General features: G+C 35.2%; 3 protein-coding genes across 4 annotated transcripts in view; 2 read left to right on the top strand and 1 right to left on the bottom strand.

Moving 5' to 3' along the window:
* The first annotated feature begins 703 nt into the window (after nt 1-703).
* Nucleotides 704-10,708, top strand: LOC136828884 (delta(24)-sterol reductase-like). The gene is made up of 11 exons (XM_067087181.1): nt 704-999; nt 2,028-2,166; nt 3,290-3,445; nt 4,097-4,202; nt 5,312-5,430; nt 5,789-5,883; nt 6,090-6,261; nt 6,714-6,857; nt 8,804-9,001; nt 9,818-9,996; nt 10,436-10,708. The coding sequence occupies exons 1-11, from the start codon at nt 947-949 to the stop codon at nt 10,587-10,589; spliced, it is 1,515 nt and encodes a 504-aa protein (XP_066943282.1). The 5' UTR covers nt 704-946; the 3' UTR covers nt 10,590-10,708.
* On the top strand, nt 10,490-18,796 carry eEFSec (eukaryotic translation elongation factor, selenocysteine-specific). Of its 2 annotated transcripts, none has more exons than XM_067087180.1 (2): nt 10,490-10,626; nt 16,850-18,796. In XM_067087180.1, exon 2 carries the CDS (start codon nt 16,861-16,863, stop codon nt 18,535-18,537), a length of 1,677 nt encoding a protein of 558 aa, XP_066943281.1. In that variant the 5' UTR covers nt 10,490-10,626; nt 16,850-16,860; the 3' UTR covers nt 18,538-18,796. The 2 variants fall into 2 exon arrangements, with proteins under 2 accessions (XP_066943281.1, XP_066943280.1); XM_067087179.1 differs by lacking the exon at nt 10,490-10,626 and adding an exon at nt 14,493-14,641.
* Nucleotides 18,797-21,359: 2,563 nt separating this feature from the next.
* Slh (sec1 family domain containing Slh) overlaps nt 21,360-24,358 on the bottom strand; it is a 29,924-nt gene continuing 26,925 nt past the window's right edge. Inside the window, exon 14 of the mRNA XM_067087178.1 lies at nt 21,360-24,206. Within this exon, the coding sequence (XP_066943279.1) occupies nt 24,177-24,206 (30 nt within the window). The 3' untranslated portion in view covers nt 21,360-24,176. The remainder of the gene's footprint in view (nt 24,207-24,358) is intronic.

Raw genomic sequence — 24,358 nt, 5'->3', positions numbered from 1 at the left:
GTTAAGCAATCTCTCGTTAATGACAGTGGAGCGTGAATGCTGAATAGCAATGAAAGGAAACAAAATTTTTGTTGAAGGTCTTAGGTAAATTACGTGTGAAGTGTACGTGGAGTTAGCATGTTTGAAATAGCGAGAAAAGTGGAAATACATAGAAGTGGTGAAAGGGTTAGTTAGCTTAGGTGAAAAGATGGTTTGGCATTATAAACATGGCATAATTCTTAAATGTTACTAGGATGGAGAAGGTCCCCCAAGAAAGTGCTGGATAAATAGAGTGGGAGAGGTATTGGAACAGAAGAATCCTAATACCCAGGAAGCGAGAGGATGTGAACAAGATGGAGGTAAGTGGTATTATATGTGCAAGGGGTTTGATATGCCATCTTTTGTGGGGGCATATTAATGTTGTGGTGTTTTCACAAAAACTGCCCCTCCGATTCAGCTGTGCAAGTAAGTGGTAGTGGCCCTTGTAATTTTGTGCTTTCTAAAATCTTCCCCTATTAAAGGAAAGTCTTAGTGTTGAAAAATATCGGCAATATTGAAGCCATGCAAATATCTGTACAAGAATGTTGTCCACGATTATACAATTAGGACATGAAAAGTGTATGAATATTTGCTGTTTTATCTAGAAAAATTCCACTTTATGATTTTGTCAAAACTGTAAATGTCTTTATAAGCCAGGTTCCGTAGAGTACTTTACACCAGCAACCACCTTAGTGTAACGCTGCATCTTAGTAGATTAACCCTGTTGCCCGGCAACAGACCTCATTGGAACCAGCTGAGCACAAGTATTCCCGTACATCTGGCAACCAATGTCAACTATGTCTCTCCCTTCCCACTGTCTCGTCATTGCCATCTTCCTGGTGAAGTAGGGAAGACCTGTGGTGGATCTGCATCTTTTGCGGGTTTTCTTATCTCTTCATTCGTTTTAGGAAGAGTAATCGTCGACGAAATGACGTCAGGAGGCAATCAAGGATGGCTGGAGTATATTCTCATACACTACCGGTAAGATATTGTTGATTTTAAAGAAAGAATTGTCTTCAGTTTGAAGTATGCAGATGTATATGTTTAGCTTGTTATATAGTACACTTATTTGTTTGCGTCAACGTTTATCATCCAGGAGTGTCGTGTGTTTCGGTTGCAACTTGAATAAACTTTGGGAGAGGAGATTTTTATCACTTAATGTAATATAATTGTACAGTTATAACTGTTGCTGTGGTTGATATTTTTGTTGGTCGAAATATCTTACTGATCATTTACTTTCGTAATCGTCACTTCAAGTAATAGAGCAAATAATTTTATATCTATTAAATAAATTAATGTGAAATAAACTTGAAATTTGTTTTATAAATCTTAAGGCACGCTGATCACGTTTGCTATCCCCCAGTGGTTACGTGGAATACTGTATACATAGAGCAATGTCTTCATAAAGAGTGGAAAGCGATATAGTAGTTGAGCTTCTATGCAACAGTAGCCTACTCTGTCAGGGGAAAAAAATCCCAACTATCCTTCACAGGTGTCAGCTGCTTTTGTTTAACTGTTTGTATACTTTCATCCTACCGTATATAATGTCAGTTTCATTTACTATATACAAGTCTTTTGGGAAATTTCTAAATGGACAAAACTGTTCCGCTCCATATCTCCTTTCATTTTAACTTCTTAAGGTATTATCCGTCTCTCTCTCTCTCTCTCTCTCTCTCTCTCTCTCTCTCTCTCTCTCTCTCTCTCTCTCTCTCTCTCTCTCTATATATATATATATATATATATATATATATATATATATATATATATATATATATATATATATATATATATATATATATATATATATATATATGTGTGTGTGTGTGTGTGTGTGAGCGCGCAAGTGTACATAGAAGAATACCGTCATCACAGTCAATTGCACTAATATTTAATTGCTAGGTAGAAAAATTTTGATGATTAATTTCCAACTAACACTTTCTTTTCAGAGCTAATTAGTTTCTCTTGATTTCTTATTACTCATTCCACTCTTCCGTCTCTCATACCAACAGATGGGTAATCGTCATCTTCTTCCTTCTCCCAGCATCGTTCTTTTATGATATCTATTACTACACGCGTTCGTGGATCATCTTCAAGCTCAACTCGGCGCCACACCACCACGACAAGAGAGTGAAGGAAGTCCAGAAGCAGGTTGGTAATGATGATGGTGATGTTGGTACCAGCAGTGTAAGTTCTCATAGGCCTTCCGTCCGCTTAATGTTTTATTCCCCTTATTTTCAGCAGTTTATTTATAACTGGGACGTCATATGTTTCACTTACAAAAGATAGTAGGTCTAGATTTTGTTTGCAGTTTGTTATATGGCTAATAATCTGGGTTTGATAATTCATTCATTTGCTTGTTGATTGATTGTTTAGAATTAATGTAAAAGGTGAACTTCCTAAAGTTATTAAACTAAGATAAAACAAGATATTTTCTTTACATAGTCGCCGAATAAAGACATTAATCATTAATCACTACGTTGTTGGTAGAAATGCATCACTGAAATCAGTCTGAAGGAATGATATACGATATTTATAAGCTCGACATTTAGTGAATGAAAGAAATAATTGCAAGAACCGGGATCTAAGACAAATATGCATCAGGCAGGTTAATCAAGTAAATGCAGCACTTTACGTGAAAGTTAAACTTCCAACTCCTATGCCCGTGAGCAGAACAAGCAATGTTTTACCCGCGAGACAGATTGCCAACCTAATATTTGTAGGATATACTTGTCTTTCTTTTGGGCAGTTATTATTCATCTCTAATGCACCTTTAACCTGTTATTTTGCAACAACACTTCCTGCACCTTTTCTTAATATCAAGGCTTAAAGTTCTGAATGAAAAGAAATATGGCTGTTGTTTTGCTCCATTTGTTTATCCTTTAGCCGACAGCAGTTTCAGCCGTTAACACATGGCTGTAATAAGGGCAGGTTTTACATAGAAACTACAATGCAGTTCAGTTGCACAAGCAGAAATTAAATATAAAAACAAAAGTGAAAAATAAGAAAGAAATATATGAGCAATCTGCTACAAAGCTTTACAAGACCAGCTCCCTTGACTAAGGTAAAATCCCTGAAGACCTACATCAAAACTTCCCTCTTCTGGAAGAGAGAATGTAATCTGAGGACACTTGAATATTCAGCAGCTGATTTAAATACATGGCAGCATGCATGGAGCATTGCAAGTCTCACTGCAGGTGTACATACTGAGAAGTATAAAAATTAGTTTACCCATTTAACAGTTATTAAAATTTTACTTGCTCACTATTTCCAGGTTAGAGAATGGAATGAGAGTGGCAGAGAAGTGCCCATGTGTACAGCTCGCCCGGGATGGCAAACCATTAGCTTCCGCGAGGGAGCGTACAAAAAGACATTCCACAAAGTTGCAATAAATATGGTTGACATACTGGAGATAAACACTGACAAGAGGGTAAGTAAAAGGTCTTTCTTTAACCAAAAAATGGATAAATTGACTTAAGCATTTTTTATTATACCACGTGAATGGTTTCTATAATTGTATCAATATGTTGTTGTGATGTCTTTATTTTAATTTGTTGGGAATATTAAATTTTTATGCATGCTTGTATGAATGGCTTTTCCTTGAATATAGTAGTTTTCCAGTTAATTTATAGGAGTACAGTATTAAAAACGATTAATTTTTAATTATGGAAGGGTTTTTTTTCATCAGTAATTTGTTTGTTTTTTCAGTTGCATTTCTTTTAGAGACAAGCAACATTCATATTTCTTTATTTTTCTCATTAATTGTCGTAGGGTGCAATGACAGGTCATCTTTGACATATCATTTCTAGACCTTGATCTTTGGTCCCTGACATCAGAATAGGAAATAGATATTTTCAGCCCAAAAAAGTATTGAAACCTTCTTTGATTTTTTTTTCCTGTCAGTTTTGCTAAGGCCCATCATTTGATTAATACAAGTATCATATGCACATTTTTTTGTAAGGAGTTTAGCACTTCTCCACTTAAACTCAGTTAATCAAATAACTTTTTCGAATACTGAAGGTCATAATTTGGTTAAAGTATTTTAATACTGTATCATATCTGTTTTTTTCACCTTTTCCAGACCGTTCGTGTTGAGCCCTTGGTGACCATGGGTCAACTGACGCATACACTCATTGATTTAGGCTGGACTATTCCTGTAGTTCCTGAAATGGATGATCTTACAGTAGGTAAGTGTGAATGTCATGAGAACTGTATTATTATTCATTGTCCTTTTAAAATAGCATGCTGTTTCTGTGAAGCCCTTAATTATTGCTATTGACAGTGAGGTCAAAGTCCATAGAGGGATATTCTTTAGCCATTGCCTAGTGTTGTAAAATCCTATATTCACTAAGAAGAAGTTCACATTTTTGTCCTTTCCTCTGAAGATTCATTGATTACTTTTTTATTACGTAGTTTGATTAATGAGCTTAAATTGTATAGGGGCATCTTGGTTTCTTACAAATCATTTGTCACCTTTTCAGTTAAACTTGTTCATACACTGATGCTCCCCCCGCCCCCAACTCCTATTTCCAAGTCAGTGTACTCACTTCCTGTAACTTCAGGAATCTCTCTTGATATGTGAGTTCCCCTGCTCTTCAGGTGGACTTACTCTCCAGTAACATATCTTAGTCATAGATTTAAGTTTAATCCCACTGGAATCATTTTACTTTCAGATTTGGAATTTTCTTTCCCATGTCATGGCTCTATTATGGTACCAATTTCAAGTTCCACCTTTGTATTTGTTGAAATTATTTTAGATAAAAGATAGTTCAGATATGAAATCAGAATTGGTAGATTAATCCTTGGAGATTTTACAGTTAAATTACTTGACAGATGGAACCCATATAATTCAGGTGCATGGGAACTTAACATGAGGAACATTGACAAATGAATTTAACTATCCACAGAACTTTTTTTTATTGTTTTCTCTCATCAAGGAGATACTTCAGTGACTTAGGTGGAGCTTTTGAACTTTTGCTCCCACCTATCATACTCTGCTTGTGTTGCAGATCTTATTAATAGTTTCAGTTATACAGTAAATCCACTTCAAGTATGGAATTATGATAATGCTGCCTTCATTTCCACATTGTGCTTTCTATGTTAAGCAAAATAAAAACCTTCATTTTTTGGCTTCTTTTTCTGACTGGTATTTTAAACATCTTATAACATTTGAATCTTAAGACTAAGTTTACAACTTAAGTAGAAATCATTCATTTATTTATCATGTGATGTTTGAGCCTATAACAGAAGAGAAGCTTCTCACCTTTTGAGCTAAAAATCTTCTTTGCCTTTTCAGGAGGGCTTGTGATGGGAACTGGCATTGAAACTTCATCTCATAAGATTGGCTTGTTCCAACACATGTGTGTTTCCTTCGAGCTGGTGGTTGCAGATGGTTCCGTAGTCACATGTTCAGAGGTTAGTAGTGGCAATGACTGTGGGTTGTTAAGAAAGCTTGTTTCTAACATTAGATTGACTAAAAAGCCCAAGAAGAATAGTTTTTCTGGTTAAACAAATCATTTATAACTAACTAACTTAAAAGTGCCTTTGGTTATATATCCTAATGAGGAGCATTCAGTGAATCCTACAAGTCTCCTTGGTCCTATTATATATATATATATATATATATATATATATATATATATATATATATATATATATATATATATATATATATATATATATATATATATATATATATATACATATATATATATATATATTTATATATATATATATATATATATATATATATATATATATCATTTTTTTCCAGACAGAGAATGAAGAGCTGTTTTACTCAGTGCCTTGGTCATATGGAACACTTGGATTCTTGACTGCTGTAGAAATAAAAATTGTTCCAGCAGAGAGGTTGTCATTGTTTTCTTGGCTAAGTATTATTCTATATGTTTGGCATGATACATTTCCTAAACAGTATTGGAAATATATCACAGCACTGGAAAATCCTTTATGTATTTTAAGATAACAAGCTGGTTCTGAAGTGACATTGATTTATCTTGCAAATGAAATGTATTTATTGCTGCATATTAAACTGATACGAAATCATTTTCTTTCAGATTTGTAAGAGTGGAATACAAGCCGTGTCACTCCTTGGAAAATTTGGTCAAAACTTTCCAAGAGGAAACCAGCAAAGGTGAGGGAAACCAGTTTGTTGAAGGACTGATGTATTCTCTGCATTCAGGCGTGGTGATGACTTGCAATATGTGTACATCAGCAGAACCTGGAAAGGTAATGATACGACATAAGAGCTCCATCCTCATTCAGGTCTTCACCATCTATAGATGTGTATTCAGAGTTCTCCTATTTTTTCTATGGGAGGAACTTTCATTAGTTAAACATACTGCTTCTACTAATGCTTTATCCTTTGGCTATAAGTCCTTGTTAGAGACTGCAATTTTTAATATCATAACTAAAAATTATTTAGTTGTTGTAATATAATAATCTGCTTCAATTATAATTAGTAACAACGATTTCCAGTGTTCACCATATTTATCAGAAATCTTGGCTGAATATTGCTCATATCATATTATGTTTTATTCATTTCACTTACATAGGAAATAAATTACATATGTGGCAATAGCATGTTCCCTTCCTTCTTGCTCTCTTTTTCTTTGAACATTTTTTACGTGGTTCAAATCTAAATACTGTACAGTACATGATTTCACATTGGGTCCCAACAGCTGAATGCAATAGGTCGATGGTTCAAGCCATGGTTCTTCAAGCACGTTGAAACTTACCTGGAAAGTGATACACAAGGAGTAGAGTACATCCCAATTCGTGACTACTACCACCGCCACACCCGTTCCATATTCTGGGAAATACAGGTATGTCCCTAGTCAAATAGTATATTTGTATTTATAGAAAAGTTGATCCTGTCATATTTTCATTTTTCATCATGTATTGTGTTGATTTATGTTAGAGGTCTTGAAGCCAGAGTAATAAAACTGTAACCAGAAGTGGAAATGTAATTTCTCATAAATGGAGTGATCCTAAATGCAATTGTCATATTCCACTAAAAAAAATTTTTTAATACATAAAATGCACCCGACTACTGTGAAATTTTTTAATCTTTTAATTTTAAGTTTTATCAGACAGCATTCAAGTTGATTTAAGCTAAATTGCTCAGTACATAGATAAATGCAACATTTAAAGAAGTAGTGTAGTGTATATTAATGTACTGTACTTTATTTTAAGGGTTATCTTTGAGGAAGGATGAGTAAGGGATTCAACAGTTAGACAATAAAGATAGCAAATTATAGGTACCAGTTTGTTCACAAACTTCTCAAGAAATACTGGTACATAGGAATACAATGAAATCCAGATGCATTTCTGATGATTAATAACATGAACCTTATGAAGAAATTATTTGGTAAGACATTAAATTAGATTAGGAACAATGGGAACTTTGGTATTACTTAAAGAAGAGTTTAGTGACAGTGAGAACCTATGAGCTAAACTTTCTTCTAGGAGAGCAAACTATAAACCCATCAAGATGGCAAATAGAAGAAAAGTTGGACTTGCAGAATTTTTTTACTAAGGAATGAAACCAGTATGTCAGATTTCCATTAGTATGATAAAACTCCCCTCCCCACTTCAAACCACAGAATTAGTTGTAATTTTTAACAGATATAAAGGAATCATGATTAGCAGAGGAAGGAGAAGCAAGGAGTTGATTAATGAACTAACTTTCACCCTGATGTCTGAGGAGCAAGAGAAAGTTGGGGGAAAAGTGTTCACAAAAGTGATATGAGACTAAGACTTTTGTAATACTAAGTGCTGGGAATCAGGACATTCTTGTGGTAGAGGTGATCCTCAAAGCATCAAAGCTGGCAATGAGTAGAGAAAATTTTAGTAGGAGAGGCGGAGTTAGAAGTCACAGAAGTGGAGATTGTGATCAAATGACCCAAGGGGGAAAGAGTTGTTGTAAAAGTAGTACGAAGTATTAATTAGAAAAGGGGTCAAAATGTGTTTCTGGCAACCAGAAACACATTTTAAAGTGAGGGGCCTCATTTCTTCCTATATCAGTTTGGAGGGAATGGAAGGTGTTCTTTGAGTGTGTATATTAAATTTTAGTGACATGTATATTAAGTTTCTAATATTGACAATCTCAGCATGTGTATGAGAAGGCAGCAAAAACCCATGACAAGAATTAATGTAGTGTAAGAAAGCATGAAAGCTAAATCAAAACCAGAGAATAATCGAAGTATGAAGAAGCTTAAGTCATTTTGCCTTTAAATGGAAGGCTCAAGATCTATGAGTGTAGCTGTGTGTCAGTATTATAGTAAACACACTCCCCACTTTTGAAATGGAACCAAGAGTAAAGGTTGTAGTGAACTTTTTTAAAAGGATCAGAAGCATCACTGAACAGCTGATTTATGGCTGGGAAGTTATAAGCTAAGGGATGACTATCAGAGGGAAGACTAGAAGAGGAGGTGTTGTTTCTTTGTTTAAATAACACCAAATTCTACCATTGTTAAAGATCATGTCATTGCCAGACTTTCAAAATTAGCTTTTAGGGAGTTGCTTACAGTTCTCTTCCTGTAGCTGGGGAAAGGTCATGAAAGTTATTTGTTGTATCAGTCACAGACATTTAATGCTTATGATAAATTGATTTAATGTTGTTAAAAGCTTTATGAGAGTTTGTGCATGTGAAGAATTTTCTAGCATATCCATTCATAAATCTGAAAAAGTTGAATACTGTACAGTATATCAATATGTTGTATATTGATATATGCTAATCAGTTTTGTTATTCCAACCCTGTACTTACAGGATATAATTCCATTTGGTAATAATGTGGTCTTCCGTTACCTCTTGGGCTGGATGGTACCACCCAAAGTTTCTCTTCTCAAATTAACTCAAGGTCAGGCAGTGAAGGAACTTTATGAAAAGAACCACTTCATACAGGACATGCTTCTTCCGGTTGCAGATTTGAAGGAAGCGCTTACGCTCTTTGAAAACGAAGTAAAGGTATGAGACATTTATATTATACAGTATTTCCAGATATCAAGAATTCACTGAGTAAGCAATGGCTCTTGTAAGTTTGAATTTCAAGATGATATTTTTCAGTTGTAAAAGATCTCTAGAGGTAGGCAAGAATATCAACATGCTTCTGATAATTATATGAAAGCTAGATTATATGTTGACCTTTTTAAAGGTAACACATCATACATACATATGAATAAATAGACTTTAGCTTTTTTTATTGGGAAGAAAGTCATTAGAGTTTAGCTACTTTTGCTTGCAGCAGAGTTTGGCAACTTCTGCTTTCATGCAAGATGAACCAGAAGCTCATTATTGTATATGTGCACATGATAGTCAAGTAATTTTTTTTTAATTCTTTGACTTCTCTTACAAATGTTATCTTCATTCAAAGACTGCAGTGAATGTGCTAGTTACATTCCCAAAAATTATTTTAATTAAACTACCGGTAGTGACATGATGAGTTAATAATATCTTCCGAAGATATAACTTGCACTTGCTGGAATTTCTCTTTGGTCTTTGCATTTTGCATATTATCTAGTTTTCAGTCTGTAAAATTTATTGTACAGAGTTTTTTTTTTTTTGTAAATATGGCCAATGTAGATATCTGTAAGGATAGTTTAGCTGTGGTTCAGATAACCAGCTGTCTGTATTTCTTAATTATTATATCAGTTATTATTATGTAAAACATGCATGAAGTAGACTAAGATCTTAATGCTTTATATAGGATAGGAAAACTACTTGAAACTATCACTTGATTTGCAGTAATGTTTGGTCACTATGGAGAGTGTTGCAATTTTCCAGATATACCCCATATGGTTGTGTCCCTTCAAACTACCTCAGAGACCAGGAATGCTCCAGCCTGTCCATGGAAAAGAAACCATGTATGTAGATATTGGTACTTATGGAGTGCCAAAGGTGGAGAACTTTGAGCCTGTTGAAACTACGAGACGAGTGGAAGAATTTGTCAGAGAGAAGAAAGGGTCTGTATTTTGTATTTTTTAAAGTAAACTGTAATAATAATAAAAGTTTTGACATTTTGGCTTTAATTTCTTTAGTTTTCTGTTTGAAATAAACCTTAGATTTCACAGTCTAAAGTATGGTATATACAATGCTGTTACTGTATTTCATTGTTAGATGATTGCCAATAAGCCCCCTACCCCATTCCCCCATAAAAAATAATGCAGTACAGTATATCCATAAAATAGTTAAACTAATTGTAAGTGTAAGAAGTAGAACTACAGTGGATGAAGATCACCATTCATCTATCAGGAAGTTTTCTTTTCTAGCAAAGCACGAAGATTGATCTTTGCATTTATCATAAAGCACTGTAGATCAAGAAGAACCAGTTTGGTTATAGGTAGTCACAAGTTACATTCTTTATTCATGTTAATTGTAATTCTTGACATTTCTTCTCTACAGATTCCAGATGATGTATGCAGACTCATATATGACCCGTGAGGAATACAGGCAAATGTTTGATCATTCACTGTATGATAAAATGAGGGTGAAATATGGCTGTGAAGAAGCATTCCCTGAAGTTTATGATAAAGTCAGCAGACAGGCTCGCATCTGAAACTTGCCTCTCAATTTATATATTTGTTTACATACAGGTAAATTATTTTTGTACCCCAAAGAAGTTAATGTTCCTTGGTTCAGAAGTGTCAAAGAAATGAATATTTGGCTTTTCATTAACTCACTGTTTCATTTTGATTTTGCTACTGCCATCAACGTGGTCAAACATGAGAATGTTGGTGTGTAAGCTTCATAACTTAGTTTTTGTAGGGCACATACTTGGTCTCCAGAGTTTTGCAAGTGACCATAGGCAAAGAATTATTATTAATAGTGTTTGAAGTGAGCTTGGATCTACTTCTCCGGGGCTTTGACTGATTTTAGCCTGTATTGTAAAATGGCATGATTGTCCATCCAGAAATCATGATTGTACAATATGTTGATGATGTAACTCTTGTTGCAGTAATTTTCTCCACATGAATGCAAAATGAAGTTGCTTTTAGCATTAACAGAGATCTTGAGTAGACTGGTAAGTGATGTCATAAGAGTATTAAGAAGCACACACCATGAGCAGTAATGCTTAACAGACCCTTAGTGGAAATAGTAGGAGTAAAAAGAGGCTACACTGGCAAAACTAAGCTTTTTGCTAATGTTTGATAGCCAAGTCTCTCTCTCTCTCTCTCTCTCTCTCTCTCTCTCTCTCTCTCTCTCTCTCTCTCTCTCTCTCTCTCTCTCTCTCTCTCTCTCTCTCTCTCTCTCTCTCTCTCTCTGTGCTGGGTTGGAGATTATGCATGTTTTTTTTAAACTGTACTTAATTGTAGGTCATAGATTAAAAGCATGATAATCTCTGAACCAACAAAATGCAAAGGATTGTTTTGAAATAGCATCTCAGCTTTACAGTCTCAACCAACTCTAACTAGTCATTTCATGTAAAATATTTTGTATCATACCTTGGGAGCATTCTGCTCCTGTCAGGAACAAATCCTCCGTATCATAAATGCCATAATTTCATGCATTTTCTTCAAACATATGTAAAAATTTTAGTCTCCTACCATTTGATTTGTTGCTGAGTTATACCCATTTCAATTTCTTATCACAATGAATATGTAACACAGGGCAAGGCTACTACAAATCATTTCGATCATTATGAAGATATTATACAGTACTGTAATATCTTTCTATACCACTATTAGAAGCCATTCCCTAAGAACTATGGACAGTTGAATGCAATGTGATTCTTCAAATTAATATAATTGAAGCTTAACAATTGTGATGGAATTTCTAAAATGGATAAGTGTAACTGTGTGGTGGTATCAAAGAGATTTCTTACTAGCCAAGCTTAGTGTAAGTATTTGGTGCAGCTGCTCAACTGAAGTTAATTTGGGATTAAGTGGTGAAGTAAAGGACAAGGCACTAATACCATTGCTAAGGCACTATGAATTCCACAGTCAACCATCTCGACAGCCTTAAAGAGAAAACACGACATTGTGGCTATCAGTGAAATAACCAAGGTATGCAAAGCAGGAGTGGAGGAGTTTCAGGACATAAATAAGAGGCAAGCCACCCATTTCTATCCAATTAAAGGATTAGTACACTTGTGAAACTGTAAATTCAAAATACTTGGAATAAGTTGTCTAACTGAATTTTGAATTAAAAATGCAAAAAATGTGTCTGACAGGGTCACCTCTTGAAAATTTATCGTGCAGTACATTTGGTCGATAGATGTAACATCATTTCTTGATAATAAAGGTAGTCAGAGTTTGTAAACTCTTCTGTTTTCATGACAAGGTGGAAATTGCAATATTAACTGTACTTTTCATAAAGTCTGACATTTCAGCATACTTATGATAAAAGAAAACAGTATGTAATTTTAAAAACTAAAATGTATGTAGCTTGAAATGTTTTCAGTACCCCTCTCAACTCTAAGCGCTCTCTCTCTCTCTCTCTCTCTCTCTCTCTCTCTCTCTCTCTCTCTCTCTCTCTCTCTCTCTCTCTCTCTCTCTCTCTCTCTCTCTCTCTCTCTCTCTCTCTCTCATTATCAATAATGCTTCCAGTTATCCCAAGGCCATAGAAAATTTATGTGAGAGCACAAAGATGTTCCTGTCTCTTAGCACTATTTCATTCAGCCAATGAATGGAGGCATTGTCTGAGCTTCTAAGGGGATTATTGTGGGGATTATTAAAGGGCACTTGCATCATCCCTTCAACCCCTAGCCGCACACAACTTTTAGTCTTTAATTTTATCTCTATCCCTGCTCCCTTTCTTCATCTCGCCGTCCAACCTTTGTAACTACTGTATTACTTCAAGTTCATCTTAGGGGTTTTCTTACACTTCCATCTTTAGGTCCTTTATTTTCTTTGGATTTCTGTTTTGCTGTCCAACCATTCCAACTCTACCTTTTTACTGCCCTAATCGCTGAATGACCGAAAGTGCCTTAGTGCTTGGCCTTGCAGCCTAAATTTTTTATAAAAAAGCAAGATTTCTGAATGCAGAGAGTTCCTCGAGTGAAGGACTAAGTAAAGGTTCTTGTTAAGTCCCCTACATACGGTGGTTTCTCCTAGGGGATTGAGATTGAAGCCAGTTTCTCCACAAATGGACAAAAACAGAAAATTGTTGAGAGGGTGCTTTTACAAGACTGTAATATAGCCTACCCTAAGCTTATAGAACGAACATTGACATTAGTAATAACGTCAGGAGGACATCCGAATGAACGATTCATAACTGGACAGTGATACATCATAGCACCTGTGTGAAGTGCAGATTCTGGAGCTCTGATGAGGGTGTAACATGCAAATATCTTGAGAAGCAAATACTAAATTTGATGGTTGGAACGCTCTGCTGAAAAGAGTATTGGTATGAACTAAGCAGAACATCTTGTAGCAGTGATCAAAAGCGTAATGTCATTTATAAGAAAAAGATCCCAGAAATCTGCTGACACAGTCAAAGAAAACTATTTTGCCATTAGTCGCACGAAAAGTTTTTATCATTTGGCATTGTCATCATCTCTTTGCTGACAGGATGTCAGAGGGTAAATAACTAAAAATACTTCTAGGGTATCAAGGGATGATTCGTATTTAAACGACACAAAAGAGAAAGCCTAGAGTCGAAAGTGCCACCAAATTATCAAATATTCAGATCTATTAAATAAGGTGTTACCGTTCAATATGATACGAGGTCATGGTTTATCGGTAATAGTTATGCTAAAGCTCTGACTCATAGCTAGCTTGACTGCTTTGATTATCGATTCCTTTCAGGTGTCTATGGAGGGTAATATCAACTTTTACATTTGACAGCCGATAATTACATCAAGAATTGCATCATCTGTATACACTACTATTTATTTTTAACCAACGTCATTATTATTATTATTATTATTATTATTATTATTATTATTATTACCAAGAGCATATGTTGGGTGTTCCAATCTAGTTTTCTTAGCTGGTCTCCTTCCTCCGAAGTACCTGTAAATTTATTTGTTATACGCACAAGTATCGTTAATATTATTTAATAATCATATTAGTATCATGAAAGGTAAAAATCCTCATTACTGCTGGCAGTGGTAGTGTATACAGTGAAGCATCCCAGGAAAAATAATCTTAACACTGGGGCGAGAAGATGGCAGTGCCGAAGACAGACATAATTTCGACACATTCCCGTGTAATGTAATTAACAACAGCAGACGCTACAGGAAGGATTGTACAAACTGAAAAAAGAAGCAACTAACGGTGAAAACGTTGAAAATTTCCACTCGTTAAACTTATTTGTTTTAAATGCATAGTTTTTACAGGAATGTAATTTAAGCAATTAAATTATCTTCGGATGTATTGAATGTGTATCGTTTGTTTTCAGCAAATCGTATCGTATTTGAACAAACCTATCTTCGAATTTGAATTTCGTTGTTTATAAGCCAACAAAATAGGTATGTACTTTGTGATTTTATTAATAAAATGTCAATGGTGCTGGAATGTCGCGCAATTCAACAGGTTAGGTTATCAGAGCTGGGTTATTGCACAAAACTGGAAGAAGATCCAGTCGGAATGTCCGGCAATGTTTTGCTTTTGACGAGTGATACGACTGATAGGAAACTTGTCACCGAGCAGAAGACGTTTCAAAATTGTAAGTTTTCCGATAAATAATTAGACTATTGGCTGCATGATTTGTAACTTGAAAGTCATCTTTTTGCATGTCAGTAGTTGTAGCTTATTGTGGTTGACACGAATAACGAAGTCTCGTTCGCAAGAAGTTTTATTTTGACAAGTAGTTGAGGCATTGGAGCGATAATGGCGATGTTTTAGACGCGGCTCAGACGGCCAATGAGGTCGTGCCATGTGACCTTAGTGTTTGGGTCTAAGTGGAAAACTCATTAGGGTATTGTAGACCACCTTGTGGGAGCGTTATGGATGTTAATGTATTTCTTGCCGAAAATAGTGAACCAGACATTTTTCCGACTAGCCTAGGCTACTTGTGCTGATGCTTTTCTGACGGAGGGAATACCGAGGCAATACAGGCATTTCAAAAGGGTTACCACCGGTTTGGGTAGGCAAGTTACAGGTAGGTAAGATCCAAGGGTTACCACCGTTTTGGGGGGGATCCAGTGGGTGGACAAACCCCCCCCCCCTCCAGACAGTTCAGGGTACAGTAAACACCTCTCTGTTGGTATTTTTAGGGGTGTTTACTGTTAGGTTAGGGGTGGTGGCTTGGTAGGTAAGATCTGGTTAAGTCAGGACCTGGCATTATGGGAAAGGTTATGTCTGTTTATGGATGAGGAACCTGTCCAGGTCGACGACTGTCTGGAATCAGGCCACACAATTAAAGTAAAGTTTTACAGAATATAACCTAATCAGGCTTACGTTTGCCTCACCTAACCTTGTCCTAACCTGTCTGGGGGATCTTTACCCCCTCTGGACCCATCCCCCAAGTAATTTGTGATCACCTAATCTGCAAAAACAGATTAGGGGGGTCCGGGCTGATATAAGCCTAGTAGACATTTCATACAGATTTTAACGTAATTTCTGACCATTAGCCTGTTTGTGCATTTTTTTTTTTTTTTTTTTTTTTTCTTTTTTATTTATTTATTTTTTTGTAGTCCCCCCCCCACCTTTTAGGCTCTAGATAAAGGTAGGTAACATGTTGGGGGATCCCCTTGGGAAATAGATTTGTATTGGGAAATAAAAGATAAAGTTAATTAAATCAGTAGGATTAGTTTAAAACACTTAAACCACAAGTTTTAACACTCAGAAGATGGTGAAACTGAAGACTGCTACCACGGCCTGGATGTGACCAGTATCAGATCAGAATATTTACTGCTTTTTATTTATGCTTTTGATTATGTTTGAGGAACAAGACAGGTCAGGCCATTATAGTACAGTATTTTGTACAGTAATCTTCTCTGAAATGGAATGCTGATATGTGAAATGAGAAGGCAGAACCAAAAGAAAACATTTATAGTACACAGAAAAAATAATCCATAAACAAAAGAATAAATAGGTAAATAAGGGGTTAGAAATGAATCGGCTACATTATGTACATGATTTTTATTTATCATTTATGGAATGAACATTTTGAAAAAGTTTTTGTAGTTAGAGACCATTTTTATATGCAGTATGTTCAGAGACCATTTTTATATGCAGTATGTTCAGAGACCATTTTTATTGTATGTTCATTGAAATTTTAGCTAAAAAGACTCTTTGTGAATTTGTGTCTTTGTATTTTATGTTATGTCTATTCCTATAGCAACAGTCAGTGTATATTCCTTTTCCAAAAAAAATTTTTTAGTATCCAAAGTGTTTTGTAAATTTATGAACATCAACCTGATAAAAGGATTTCAGGTTTTACAATAAAGGGTTTTCCAGTATTTGGCAGTATCATGTAGTGCCACTGTAAAAGCAAGTTTCTTCCAGTAACTTATGGACAGGAACTGCTTTTCATTTAGAGAAATAAAAGGCCTAGCAGGAAATCTAAGTCTACAGTTTTGACTGGAAGGAAAAGATGTTTAATGTTTAGAGATCCCAGTCTTTTGCTCTTTTGTTAAAATTAATTGTCCAGATCTTTTCCTTAATGTTTTCAGTTTGATTTTTTGCTAGTTCCAACTCATATTATTTTTTCTCGTGGTGAAAAGACTGTCAGGCAAACCTGACCATATCTGTAGTCAGAAGAGTTCATGGGATTCCTGCATTTTGATTGTGGATCAAGAGAAAAACAGGGACTACCAGGTTATAAAAGTGAATGGTAAGGACTGATAAAAGCAGTGGTTTAGCTTGTATTGTGTCTATTGTGTCTGTGAAGCATAAAAGCTGTTTTAATAACAAAAAAATTTATTTTCAGGTCCTGTGAATATGGAGGACAAGATTCTCAACTTTAATGTTGGGGTACTGGGTCATGTTGATAGCGGGAAAACATCTTTAGCAAAAGCCTTAAGTACTGTTGCTAGTACAGCATGTTTTGATAAAAATCCACAGTCAAGGGAAAGAGGCATAACCATAGATCTTGGTTTTAGTTCCTTTGTTGTTGATATTCCAGAACACCTGAGTACTTCAGGCTGTAATAAACTTCAATATACTCTTGTGGATTGCCCAGGACATGCATCCCTAATTAGGACCATAATTGGAGGAGCACAGATCATTGATGCAATGATGCTAGTTGTAGACGTTACTAAGGGGATGCAGACTCAGACAGCAGAATGTTTAGTAATTGGTGAGATTCTTTGTGACCATCTTTTGGTTGTCCTTAATAAATTAGATTTGATTCCTCCAGAGAAGCAAAAGGCAAGTATTGAAAAGATGACCAAAAAAATTCTTCTTACCCTTCAGCATACAAAGTTTGCAAATGCAAAAGTTATACCAGTTGCAGCAAAGCCAGGAGGCCCAGAGTCTCCAATAGTAGACCCTATTGGAGTTGTAGACCTAATTGAAGCTATGAAAGCATTTTCTTACATCCCCAAAAGGAACAGTAATGGACCCTTCTTGTATGCTGTTGACCACTGCTTCAGTATTAGGGGTCAAGGCACAATTATGACTGGAACAGTCCTTCAGGGATCAGTTGCTGTTAATGATAATGTTGAAATACCAAGCCTTAAAGTTGTCAAGAAAGTGAAATCCATGCAGATGTTCCGCCAGCCAGTTGAAAAAGCAACTCAGGGTGACAGGGTAGGTGTGTGTGTAACCCAGTTTGATCCCAAGCAGTTAGAGAGAGGATTGGTTGGAACACCAGGTCTCATACAAACTGCCTTCGCAGTTGTTGCAAAAGTTAGTAAAATATCTTATTATAAACTTCCAATTGAATCCAAGGCAAAATTTCATGTTACTCTGGGGCATGAAACTGTTATGGCTAAAGTGACATTTTTCGGTACTGAAGAGAAGTTGGCTGATAGTGATACATTCATTTATGATCATACTTATAAACACCAGCATGAACTGATTGATTTGAAAAAGGTAGACAGTGATGAAAGTGATTACATACCAGTTTGTCAATATGCTCTTTTGGAATTTGAAAGAGTTGCTCAGATTCTTCCAAACTCTATACTGATAGGGTCAAAGCTTGACATGGATGTCCACACCAACATGTGCCGTTTAGCATTCCAGGGAAAAGTTGTAGAAGTGTTTACTGAGAAGAACTATCATGAAGTACAGTTAGAAAAAATAAAAGTTTACAAAAACAAAAGTAAAGAAGGTGTTGTGGAAAGACTGGTGAGTGACAGTGAAGTGATTGTTAAAAATCTCTTGAAAAAGGATACTAATGTCCAGTTATTTATGGGTTTGAAGGTAAAACTTTCCACAGGCGAAGACGGAATTATTGATGGCACATTTGGCTTGAGTGGAAAGTTGAAAGTTCGTGTTCTCAATGGTTTACTTGACACTACAAAAGCATTACTACAGAAAGCCCCAGGAAAAAGAAAAGGAAAGGCAGCACAAGACAGTCAGCCCAGTGATTCTGAAAGTTCAGTGCTTATAAAGGTCACACTTAACTTCAAAAAGTTTGTGTTTAGTAATGATAAAAAGTTTATACAGTCGTGATGTCTAGCTTTAGTTTTCGCATATAGTTTAGGCCTTTAGTGTGAGAAATTAAGAACTGTTATAATTATGTTGACTTATATTTTATTATTGCTGTTGTTGAATGTCTTAAAAGATTTCCTTTGTTGCGTAGTCCTAAAGTTGATGGTAACAGTACGGTTTGATACGTCAGATAAGACCCACTTTATATATTTTTAGTAACACTGAAACCTTCTTACTGTAGGTTGTTGAACCTTTATACAATATAGCTGCAGCTGTTTAAGTCTCATTGTTTTATTCAATCCTCTGCATAGTGTTTTCTCACTGTGAGTGGAGAATTGACATTCACATATTTTTTATTTGTTGTGAATTTTTTTTCTTTATAATGTGTACAGTAATTCATATAGTAATGGTATTTCCCTGCTATAACCTCCATAAATTCTTTATTTTGTACTAATTTTCATACTCAGTTAAGATGTCAGTAGGTAGCACTAAGATTGGGTTACCTAATTACTGCTTTTTTTTATAGTGCAGCTGCTGTTCTAATTACTGTACATGTACTGCTTTAATTATAAGTTAAGTACTAGTTTCATTTGTTACAGTAACCTAATGTGAGGTGGTGCAATTTCCAGATATGCCCCAAAATAAAAAATTCCGCCTTGTACTTATCTATGTATCTAGATGCTGGAATGCCCATGGAGGTAGAACCGATTATCTGTTTGGCATTTGTAACACCAGCACTCTCACTCCCGAGAATTTAGTTTGTTCATATTTTGCTTCATATCACTGTTAATCCATAAAATCATTGCACCCTTTCGTCTTTTGTATATTAGAACCATACTCACAAATTTGGTGTTAAATTTTCTTCACTGTTCCCCTTTTTAGATATTTTTTGGGTGTGGAGCCCTCCCTCATCATGTGTGATACAGTTTTATTTTTCAAAATCCAATCTGTTCGCCTGTTGCTGTTAGGGTAGTTTGTGGGTTTGGGTTATATATTAACTGTTTTTGCTTAGAAAGCATAGAGTATTTAGTTTCTGTGCTAGTTAGTATTTGCTTCATGCTCAGTAGATCATATTTGAATTGCCATTCATTTAGAGCTTAATCATTCTAGCCTCAAATGTGTCATATTTGCTTGCTACTTATTATTTATTCTATTTATGTCTTGCTTATATTTAGTTACATTACTTTTATGATTTATGTAATTTACCTTTTTTTTTTCTTGCCCATTTTGTTGCTGTGTTTAATGTTACCACTGTACCTCTTGCCCAAATTAAACTCCTGTGTCAGCAGCATCATACCTAAATTATCTCCTGTGTCAGTAACATCATACCTTATTTAGTGAATGTATACTTATATTGGTTTCTACGTGTCTTGCATTTAATCATGCCTTAGTGTAGGTTGTTCCTGCGAGAATATATTACCATTTATATAGAAGTGGGCTTCAGTGTAGATGAGATCTTCAGTAAAGAATATGAGTACCGAGGAGATTATCCCCAATAATTGTTTGATAATGTTAGAAACTGCAATTTCTGGGGTGGCCCCTCATCCTGACAAAGCCATAGAGTTTGTGAATTGTTAGGTGCCAAAATACTGAGCCTGACAGTGACTGATAGACTTTTCGAGTGATTCCTCCTCTAATGAGTGTGAATCTGTGGCAATCCTTGTAACCTTTTGCTGAGTTAATATAGCCAATTTGGACCCTGCACCACTCATGGTTGCCCTTTTAAGGTTCGATCTAGAGTGCTAGATGACCTGGTGGTCTCTGGAGAAGAGGTCAACCTCCTGTTAGGGATTGTAGTGGCCTAAAACAATTGGAACAAACTAGATTTAGAATGCTAGGCACAGTTGTAGTAATTCCCACTCTACATGACATTTTGCCCCAGTGCGTTCTATGATGTTCCTCTTCAAAAATGTGAGTGGAAAGTGCTCAGATATCACTTCTTGAAGGCAGAGGGTATAGTTGTTCCTCTTGGAAAAATGTATGAGTGGAAAGTGCTCAGATATCACTTCTTGAAGGCAGAGGGTATAGTCATGGACTGTGCTGAGTGTTAGAATTCTTTCTTAGGGGTGCATTTGGGAGTTTATGCCCTTGCACATGGAAGCTGCTGCCAGCAAGTTTTCTATGCATTTCAAAGGAAAAATTCCATCAGACACTTTGCCAGCATCTTTTGTTCTTCAGTATAGATGTTGGAGAATGTGCCAGCACTCTTATAAGGAGAGAAGCCCAACTCAGTCCCAGAGCCCTACTGCATGTGTTATCCTTATGCCAGACTGAGCAGGAGGTTACAGGAGTCACTGACCCCTTGCTTGCTTTCACAACTGGGGTCTGGCATTTCCAGGTGGGTGGTTCAACATCCAGTGTTAATGGAGACAGCCTTCAACCTAAGGAGCAAGTCTTGTAAATGAAAGGCTATGGTTTGTATTTCTGAAGGAACAAGTGAAAATTTTTTATTAAAGTTCCTTAAGTTTCCAAAGTACACAGCATCAAAGGAAAAAGTGCATAGTGACAGCAGGTAAGTGAGATATACTCCCCCATTCAACCCTCAGTAAGTTAACCACCCTTGTCAATAAGTTTAATGGCCGTCTCCAGCTCATGCTTAAAGGTACTCCTTAAAAGGCCATGTTCTGTATACAGAGGAGAAAAATACAAATTCCATTAAAAATTTGTCATGCTTCTGGGGACATTTAGACTAAATGTGGGCTCTACAGTATAAGAAAGATGGGTTTGTGTGAAAAACAAATCTTTAAAAAAATATTCATTTCAACAATATGCTCATTTTCTTTTCTTTTTTTTGTTGACTGAAGCCTCACAGAGGTATAAAGGATGAATGAATATGTATTACATATATCTGTAAATCTATAATTCAGACTTGACATAACAAAAAAAATCAACAAAAGGAATCTTGGTTGTCTCCTGTACAATACAAGTAATAAACACATATCCAGTGAAACAATGAAACCAGATTGAATAGCAAAATAAAAGGGAAAGGATATGGTACAGAAGAAATTGTTCTGAAAACTCCTTGTATGGGAGTTTAAATTTTAAATTACAGTAAACTGGATGCTACATGAAGTTAATGAAGAACAAAAACTCACAAAATCTCAATTCCAAGTAATCTCTGCCAGTAGAGATCCAATACTACAAATATATGAAAACCCTATAATCAATTTTCTCATTATAATATCGGCACTCAAGACTACAAGCACCCCCTTGCAAACAGATAAATCAAATTGTAATTGATCTCATATTTTTTTTATTGCAGAAATGTCAAGACAGACATTGCCAACAATGATTGATGAAGTTAAGCCAGAGACTAAAAATTTACAATTCCTTAAGGTAGAAAGTGCAAAGTAAAAGTTTCAAACTGTAGAAATATTGGTGAGCCTTGACTTTGGCTAGAAAACTGGTTTCCTAATGTCACACTGAAACATGACTGTATACTGGCATTCACATACATAACACAGCATCTGTAATACATTACCACATTTTTAACAGTATAAGATGAAAAAATATATTCCTCACTTGCTCATTACAGACATTCATCGTATGCTGTCACGTTTAGAAACCAACTTGATGTAACCAAAACTGTGAAGATACTTTGTGATGCTGAGGAATTCTTCTAAGTGCTTTCAATAGCCTTAGATAACTTATCTTTCAGAGCACAAGTAGGTAACAGCACCAGTGAAAAAGTAATACAAAGGTCAAGGTACTGATATAATCTTTTACAGTACTAGTATGGATTTAACTAAAATATTAATTTTGAAAACTGGAAGACATGCAACCACAACCTGGAACTTAAGCCATTAAAAGTTATTATTCCTCATGGACAGAGCACCTACTACTACTGTGGATGGCCCACTAAGTTACAAGAGTATTGCCAAATACTAACCATGGAATTACCATTTTCTTTCGCAACACCAACCAGTATTAGGCAAAATTCACAGTCACACCTCACTGGAAAATATTCCATGTTGTAGTATGAACAGTACATTTCTCACATCAATTCTTCTTTTGAATAACCTGAAAAGTTGCAGTATTCCAAACAAAATGTTAAAAGACGAATACAACTTTGATCTTACTTGAAGACTAACAATAAGCCCATAAAATCTGATAAAAAATTGCGTTTGATTTAGAAACCTCAGTGTACTTTATAATAAACCTAAAAAATAACAGTGATATAACATCTGAAACTGCATGATAAAATACATAATAAACACACACTGAACTTAGGCATTTACCAAGAGCAAGGTCAGAGTTACGTGATGCAGGCAATAGCGATGCAATGAGCCACAATAGGTGGAAGATATAAGTGCTGAAAAAGAGTGTTGTCCAACTGCCTTCCATTAGTAACATTTACAAATAAAAAAATGGTTAGAGAAAATCCAAATGGAGCATCAGAATACAGGCATAGTCAGCACAAGGTTTCCATGTACAGTACAAGTAAGTGAAAGTATAAACTTCAATGCTTAATTATATCAGATAGTTCAACATGACCACCGAGCTGAAATTTTCAACTCTCATAAGGCTGGTCCAAAAACCGATTTTTTATTTAATGTACTGTATAAAGTAGTAAAAAAAATTACCAAAGAGGATACTTATACAAGAAAACGAGGCTTAGAAAGGTACAAGCAAAGCAAAAATACTCATAATTGGTTCTGGGTAAGAGCATTTAAAGATAATTACCCATATCAGTAATGAAATACCTTATCACTGATCCCTTACTGGAATGAAATTCTGGATTCTATAAGATACATTTTGTTCAAGCAACAACAGTACAGAAATGTCCAGTACAGTATTTGCTTTTTTTCATGTATTGCACGAAGCATATCATACCACAATAAAAATACTTTGAAAGTCATGTAATTTCTATCCTTTGTTTAACTTACAAGATTTATGTATACTACTGGATAAAGCTACATATTCTTTTGTCATTTGAGACCTGATTAAAAGAGATGAAATAGAAAATCTATGAAAGCACTGATTGTCACTTCTAGGATTTTATGGCTATTTCTTAATAAAACTAAGTATACAGTACAGGATTTCTTCAACTTGTGATATAAATGAAATCATGAAACCTTACAATCCCTTATTACAGTTTTGTATGATAGGAAATTCCACATACATCTGACAGTAAATATCTGAAATACTGGTAACATAAACATTGTGTGACAAAAAAAGGTTATATTTCACTGAAAATTCAGGTGCTGGTATTCTAACCATATTGATGAGCAGATTTAATACTCATAACCATCCAAATTTATATTTTTTTGAAAACAAAACACATTCCTGTAATTAACATAATTTGGCTATACATACTTAAAGTTGGTTATAAATACTTAAAGAAAGTAATTATTTACAGACCTTTTACTCACATTTCAAATTTTTTTCTGCCACTACACATTCAAATACCAAAATTCAGAGATAGGGCAGATGCTTAACAAACTAATGTTACAATCTGTAACTATGTAACTGAAAGGACTCCAAAACTTTATTCTAAACTGTTTCAAGACTGTTTTCACATGGCTTGCCAACCCTATAACCATTTCTTTTCTCAAACAGTATAGAAAAAATAGAGGTTACAAAACACAACATCATTCACACCCACATGCATACAATTTCTTTACGATGTACAACAGTTATCCACTATAATTTATCTTCCTTCAGGATATTTCAACACCCAGTCTAGTGAGCTGGAAAAGAAATGAAAATATTAATTAAACTGTAGATGTGGTAATAATTACAAAGGTATTTGTATAAAACATAAACTTCAATTTAAGATCTACAATCATTGGACCAGTAATGTTGCAATGTACTTTATGGCAGTGAAAAATTCATTTCAAAA

This window comes from Macrobrachium rosenbergii, chromosome 43 (genome assembly GCF_040412425.1).
Source record: "Macrobrachium rosenbergii isolate ZJJX-2024 chromosome 43, ASM4041242v1, whole genome shotgun sequence".
Classification (NCBI taxonomy): domain Eukaryota; kingdom Metazoa; phylum Arthropoda; class Malacostraca; order Decapoda; family Palaemonidae; genus Macrobrachium; species Macrobrachium rosenbergii.
The sequence above is the reverse complement of the archived record's forward strand: the minus strand, read 5'-3'. Positions and strand labels throughout refer to the sequence as shown.

Bases quoted from the DNA above. Each gene is read 5' to 3' on its own strand.
- eEFSec (XM_067087179.1), top strand. From the start codon at position 14,563: ATGTCCGGCAATGTTTTGCTTTTGACGAGTGATACGACTGATAGGAAA. The intron at 14,642-16,849 runs GTAAGTTTTCCG...ATTTATTTTCAG, and splicing joins GCAGAAGACGTTTCAAAATT to GTCCTGTGAATATGGAGGAC.
- LOC136828884 (XM_067087181.1), top strand. From the start codon at position 947: ATGACGTCAGGAGGCAATCAAGGATGGCTGGAGTATATTCTCATACAC. The intron at 3,446-4,096 runs GTAAGTAAAAGG...CACCTTTTCCAG, and splicing joins AGATAAACACTGACAAGAGG to ACCGTTCGTGTTGAGCCCTT. The intron at 4,203-5,311 runs GTAAGTGTGAAT...TTGCCTTTTCAG, and splicing joins AATGGATGATCTTACAGTAG to GAGGGCTTGTGATGGGAACT.